Raw genomic sequence first — 7,362 nt, 5'->3', positions numbered from 1 at the left:
ATGAAGCATTACTAATTTAAAGGTTTATCTCTCCAGTGGGAAATAAAAAAAAACTGTCAATGTAATTATTGACAATTTGCCTGAGGTTAGACAGGCATCAATAATCTTTGACAGCTCTGGAAAGTATTTCCTCATCCACAAGTCGGACATTCAGACCCACACAATGTTCCAACAGTAGTGTGTGGGATTGTGTGTTTGTATTACTTTCTTTCATGCCAATGTTTGCGCGGGGTTGTGCAACCTTTGCATGTGTCACAATCGGACTCCCGCGCAACCTCCCCCTTTTCTTTGTTTGTGCCACACACGGGCTTCTTCGTACTCAGTTCCCATGAAATTGCTCCTTTTTCAGTAAATGGCTTCATTTAGGCATGTTTGTGGTTACTCTGGTGGTTAGAGGGTGTTGGAAAAGATGAAGACAAAAAACCCCAGAAAGACTGGCAGTTCAAAGTGGCCACATTGCCCTTTTAACCTTTGAAATGATACCCCTTTTTCATGTTGCACACTTTATTCACAAAACATTCAGTCATTCATTTCCTGAACCGCTTATCCTCACAAGGGTGGCAGGAGGTGCTGGAGGCTAACCCAGCTAAATACAGGCACCTGGTGGGGGACACCCTGAATCGGTGGCCAGCCAATCACAGGGCACAAGGAGATGGACAACCATTCATGCTCACACTCAGAGCTAGGGGCAATTTAGAGTGTTCAACCAGCCTACTCTGCATGTTATGGGATGTTGGAGGAAACCGGAGCACCCAAAGAAAACCCACACAATCCTGAGGAGAACATGCAAACTCCTCACAGTGAAGACCGGCCTAGGATCTAACCCTCGACCCGAGAACTGTGAGGTCGGTGCGCTAACCACTTCTCCGCCAGGCCACCTCACAAAACATGATTTTAATTTTAACTTGAATTAAAACCACACATAAATCAAGCGTAAATGTAAAATACAATGCAGATGTCATACATTGTAATGTCAACATAGTGATGAGAGTTTTGAGTTCATCCACTAACATTAACAGTGATATACGTAATTATCCCCCTCTCAGTCAAAATGGATTGGACATTTATTACTGCCAATGGGAGCCAATGAGCTAATGTTCAGCCATTTGTGACAATACTGGTGGTTATAATAAAACAGGAATTGAAAGACTTCTGGGAATGGGAAAGCAATTAATCAACTTCAAGTTCTTTTTTATCATTCATTTTCTGAACTGCTTATCCTAAGGGTCAAGGGGGGTGCTGGAGACCATCCCAGCTAACTACGGGCACCAGGAAGGGGACACCCTTAATCGGTGGCCAGCCAATCACAGAGCACAAGGAGAAGGACAACCCTTCACACTCATACTTAGGGCAATTTAAAGTGTTCAACGTTGGATCTTTTTGGGGATGAGGGGGGAAATGGAAGTACCCGGGGAAAACCCACGCACGCCCAGGGAGAACATGCAAACTCCACACAGTGAGGACCCACCTTGGATCGAACCCTCGACCTCCAAACTGTGACGCTGAAGCGCTAACCAATTAGCCTACGACTTCAAGTTCTTGTTGTTGTCAATGCGAAGTAATGTTGATCAGGCAACAAACTTGTTTAGAACCTGGAGGCAGAAATGTAAATTACTTTTATGGTGTCATTCTATCTTCCTCATCAAAATGGATTGGACGTATCGGGTCATCAGTGGTTGCCAATGAGTTAAAAAGGAAAATTACAAAATTATTCCCCTTTCCATTCATTACAAGCAAGTAGTCGTGCAGAATCAAATTTACACCATAACAACAAATATCTAGCCCAAAATAAAACAACTATGGATAACTTTGCCATCAAAAAATCAAATATGTACAACATTTCAGCATCAATACTTCAATATTTGTCAATCCTAACAAACAGTTAATTTTTAGAGCCACTTTGGTTCCTCTATCACCATCAGATACAGCCAATGGGTTAACTATTGATATGAATACCTATTACCCTTGAACTCAAATGAACTACAAAAAAATGCTTGCTCACATTGACATTGTGCACTGTGTGCCCAGCCACTGAAGTCATTAGGCTTTCCACTCATTCAACAGGAGGTGGGGCTTTTTTGCTGCAAACTTATTCCACTGCCCCCTCTCCGGTCTGACACAAAGCCCAACAGAGTGTTCAAACTCGCCTCATCCACGCTGGGAGTGCGCACCCCCTTCACGACGGATCGTTCCACTTTGAAACTTGATCTCACGTTGCGTGCAACCTGCGTGTAAAACCTTCCGTGGACTTTTTTCCCCCTTCTTTTTTCCCTCCCTCTCTGGTCGTCTTCTCCCCCGCAGTGGATCCGAGCAAATAGTCCTACCCCGAGCACAAGCGGGGGACCAGTGAAGAGACGAAGTTTGGACACTTGAAGGCATCATGAGCATGCGTACGGTGAACCTCGACACGTACAGCCTGTCACTGCTTACGGCCAAGGAGGACATCCTCAACCATCGCTCCTCAACGAACTGGTAACAAATTCAACACATAGCCATCCCTTTGTGTTACAAGTTTCGTGTTACCGAATGAGGCGTTCGCTGACGTCTACGGGAGCTGTTGCGTAATTAGAGGCTTTATTTGAATAATCCACTGGGCAAAGTGTTGCGCTGCAAAACTCTGCACGCAACATGCGCTATTTTTATAACTCATTGTCCTACATTGAAGATGAAACTGAAGTTTTCCAACGTGAGAAGTGATGGTCGTCCAGTGCGCATGCAGAGCGCAGTCCTGCATGACTCACTAACCCCCATTTGTAGGGATGTGCATATTGAATATTTTTGCATTTGAGTCATCTTATTTTGACGTCCCGCCGATCCGAGTATCCTAAATCAATAGATCGTAAAGGAATTAAGGAAAGATTAAGTTTTTTTATTTATTTTTTGAAACTTTTTATATTGGACATTTTTATATTAGACACATTTGGTATAAAGTTTGTTCCAGCAGTGTTAATAGTAATGTATAGTGTAAAATGTACTGTCTGTACATAGTATACCAACACACACACAAACACACGCAAACACAAAGCCCCTCCTCCACTGCAAGATTTTGTACAAAAAATTCCAACACATCAACAAAGGCTGGCTCTAGAGGTGACTGTGTAGTTCCTTTCAAAAAGAGTGCTTTTGGCCAAAGCACCTTCTTTGTCCGCGCCGGGCATACCTGGAACTCAATACCAATTACACATACATGAACTTCCGTCTCTGAAACTCTTCGCCAACCATGTCCAAGCCTGACAGTTAGAATTTTCCGCGAAAAACGAGGGAGTCGTGTATATGCAATACCCTCATACCTCTAGATTATTTTGTTACTTGTAGCCCTTAACTCTTTTACTGCCATTCGTTTTCCATTCCGCTTATCCTCACAAGGGTCACGGGGGTGCTGGAGCCTCACCCAGCGAACAATGGGCAGTAGGCGGGCTAAGCCAGTCACAGCATTTGCAGTTATAGACTTCAAGTCCATGTCAAATTCGAAGACCACCAGTGAGTGTTCATGTTTCACTGCCATTGACAGCAATAGACAGTAGTAATAATTTGACGTGGTTCGATTGCTGTCAGCCTTTGCAGCAAAAACAAATTGTCTATTGATATCAACGGCAGCCAATGAGTTAATACTTAAAATGAAGAAGTCAATCTTTTTTACCTCTGACAATTACGTTATTGGCTTATCAGCTATTACTATATTATTAACATCATGATGACATGTATGCACCTTTTTGCTTCATATAATTGTGCAAACACTGATGTCATTTTAATCATTCATGAGAACAATCTTTACTGAACGGACTTATGTAGATTGATGGCACCAACTGTTTGGAATAGTCAGACATTTTTATTCAGCGAAAAGATTAAATTATCTCAGAGGCCTAGTGTACAAGTGGTTAGCGCGTCGGCCTAGCAGTTCTGGGGTTGAGGCTTCGATCCCAGGTGGGTCCTCAATGTATGGAGTTTTCCTGTTCTCCCTGGGCTTGTGTGGGTTTTCTCCAGATACTAAAACATGGTGAATGGTTGGTTGTCCGTCAGCTTGTGCCCTGCTGTTAGCTGGCCACCGATTCAGTGTGTCCCCCGCCTGATGCCCGTAGTTAGCTGGGATAGGCTCCAGCACACTCATTGACCCTTGTGAGGATAAGTGGTTCAGAAAATGATTGATTGGTTGATTGATTAAATTATGTCATTGGCTGCAGATGACAGCAATACACACCAAAACCATTTGAAGTGGGAGGGCTTGGCAACGAATGGGCACTCTCCCAGTTTAAATTTATTGGATGCCGTGTGAGTTTGTTTTTTTATTATCTTTTTTTAAAATAAATAATAGCATGCACTGTTAACATTCCAATTAAAATACTGATATTACCTTACGTGAAACAAGACAAATTTCATTACTACACATACATGTTGTAAAGAGGGACAGACATTACAATAAACATTATTGTTTGGATCGCAAAAGTATGAAAATATCCAACATCCACTTATATGCTCATATTTTTGACCATGTATGTCAAATGTTATGGAGTTAAAGTGGCTAAAAGCCTAGAGTCTTGATACACTCAGTGGACAATATTTCTTATGTTTTATTTGCTGACCAATCAACTGATCACCCAACATTGGTAAAATCAGCTCTGATCGATTGGCCAACAAATTGATCCATGCACCTTGAGATTAAAGACACGTATTAAATTTAAAAGGCTAATACAACTGAAGTGAACTTAAGTACAGTATGATATTTTATCTAGTTTGAGAGATGAGTTGTGACATTGTGTCCTCTGAGCATTTTGAAGATGTTTGTGTTCGTGGAATTGTTTAACAGATGGGACGTTGTAAGCCAAACAATCCAATGAGAGGCCGAGTGGAACTTCAATACATTCCCATAGAATTCGCTCGCCTACATGATGATGGACGTTGTTCTCGGAAAAGATGATCTCAAATGCGCTAAAGAACGGAAAGTGAACTAGTTGGTAGACTTCTAAAAGAGATGCACGTAATCCGTGTTTAAATCCCGCAAGAGCGCACATGTTCTGCCGTTCTTGGCTGAGATGCAACTTGTAATTTAGGCTACTTTTGGTATTAAAAAGAGTGGACACGTGAGGAGAAACTGTGTGTGATGAATGGGAAATGAGGGGGAAATAAAGATGGGATGAGAGTGTAAGAATTAGAGCTTGTTGTTTGTTTTGATGTGTAACCATAGTGACGTGCAGGTGTCAGGTTGGTCAGGTTGCAGGTTAGGAGAAGGGATGGGCTCGCATATGCTGCTTCGGACAATGAAGCAACTTGAGTCTCATGACTCATCTTTTATTACACTCACAGGACACTTAATGAAGCACATCTGCACAAGTTCATGATTAAAAAGAAGAACGGATAAATTTGACTAAGCCTTTTTGAATTGATTCAGGAGTATTTTTTTTGTATGTGATTAACATGTGACTCACGGTTTTCTAGATTAATTGGTCAAACATCAGCTCTTTCCTTCCTTTGTATATTTACAAATTTGTTAGCGTGTTTACATGCATGTTCCAAAAACATACATTTTACATGAAGTAACTAAATTGTGCATCTGTAAGTTAAGGACAATTTCTCAGGATATACCGTTCTAGTTATAAACTGTGGGGGTCTTTTCAAAATTAAAATCACCTTTCTTGGCCACTTCTGTTAAAACACTAGGAGTGTTTCTCCATTAGTGTATAAGTATATTTTAAAATAATAATAAAAAAAATAAAAAAAACTTTATATTTACCTTTTCCTTTTTTGTTGTAAAAATGTCAATTAAAAAAATACAAAAATAAAAAAAAATTAAAAGATCGATTGGTTTTGATTATTTTTATTTAAAAAAAACATTTTTTATTAGATAAGATTATTTAGTACTAAGTGACTCAAAAATGAGAATTCACACAATTTTTTGTTCAATTTTTTTCTTAAGAATTATTCGACAAAGCTGTCTGATGGCGGCGTGGTTCTTTTGCCTGAATTCACTGCGGGCAGCGCAGAAACGATTCCCACTCGGTGGTGTTGGTTGTCTGTCTAGATGTGTGCTGTACGACTGACTGGTGACCAGTCTAGGGTGTAGTCTGCCTTTCGCTTGCAGTCAGCTGGGTATTGGCTCCAATATCCCGCAACCTGATAAACAAAAGCAGTGTTGAAAATGAATTCATGAATTAATCAACGATCAAAACAGTTTGATAATTTATGTTATCGTTAATTGTAATAGTCCTAATCCAGGTTAAGGTGCAGATCTCAATGCCTCATTATGTCTAAAGTTGTACATTTCCATCCTTAATCAACACTCCACAATGCCAGCAAGGAATTGGCTGATGGATGGTGCAAGGTTAGTACCCCAAGTCCAAACAGTTCCTTTTCTTCAACTTTCCATGTCTCTGAAATTCCTGGGAAAGCGGTTTGTTCTGCACATTGTATTAATTTTCAACTCAGCCGCCAATAGAGACATGTTCCTGCCAAGTGCAAACCACTCAGTCCAACGGCTGATTAGTCAATCCTTAAAAAATGTGCGTATGTGTGAATCAGCTGAGAGAATTGTTTGTAGCATTGTGTCACTTCAGGCCACTGATTAGTTTGGCCTGGGATTCATGTTTTGGTGCCATTTACGGTAATAGACATCCAATCCATTTATACATTTATAAAGGGAGAAGCTGGTAGTGACTGATCGCTGCCAGGCCTCCCATTGCAAACTGATTGGTCATCTATCATCCATCAATACCAGATAATGGGTACAACTGTCTATTCATCATGCAAATGCTCATCAATTTTGTTGTTGTTGGTGATTCTCTATGCCGGAGCGTTTCTTTGAGCTGAGGTGTTTGTGTGCCAGATTTTCCATGTTCATGCATGATTAAGCAGAAGTAGGTCTAAAGTTACAGGTCGGATGATCACACACCTGCAAGGGAGGACAAATAAGGTAACATCAGCACGTTTGCGTGCACAAACAAAGCTAATTTCCTCACTGGAGGGGGAAGCAACTATGGGGAAGAATAAATGACAATGCCCGTTCTGCTTTGTCTCACTTCCTTATGAATCCACCTGTCAGAGCGTTACGTACATGACACTAGAGCTGCCGTGTCATTCTAAACTCTTTGCTTAAAGGCTGACAGGTTGAAATCCACCCTGATCATGTGAATGATTACTCACAGTTGTTGACAATTTAACAAACTAGAAAACAGAAATCACTTTCAAAATGCCTTTTCAAGTTTATCGCAACGTGCCATCACTGTGGAGATTTTTTTTTAAAGAACAGGCCTTAGGGCTTTTCATATGAGAGTTACCTGGTGCCTGTAGATGCCATGTTGTTGACCTTTGACTCAGAAGGTGCAGCTTGGACAGCGTCATTGAGTGATATGATGATGATAATGATCTCAA

The 7,362-nt window shown here is 40.9% G+C and overlaps 1 protein-coding gene across 1 annotated transcript in view; it reads left to right on the top strand.

Moving 5' to 3' along the window:
* Positions 1-2,047: 2,047 nt before the first annotated feature.
* LOC144074850 (uncharacterized) overlaps positions 2,048-7,362 on the top strand; it is a 29,049-nt gene continuing 23,734 nt past the window's right edge. The window contains exon 1 of the mRNA XM_077601492.1: positions 2,048-2,472. Coding sequence (XP_077457618.1) covers positions 2,381-2,472 — 92 coding nt within the window. The 5' untranslated portion in view covers positions 2,048-2,380. The remainder of the gene's footprint in view (positions 2,473-7,362) is intronic.

This window comes from Stigmatopora argus, chromosome 5 (assembly GCF_051989625.1).
Source record: "Stigmatopora argus isolate UIUO_Sarg chromosome 5, RoL_Sarg_1.0, whole genome shotgun sequence".
Classification (NCBI taxonomy): domain Eukaryota; kingdom Metazoa; phylum Chordata; class Actinopteri; order Syngnathiformes; family Syngnathidae; genus Stigmatopora; species Stigmatopora argus.
Note: the sequence above shows the minus strand (reverse complement) of the source record. Positions and strands in the feature narration are given on the sequence as shown.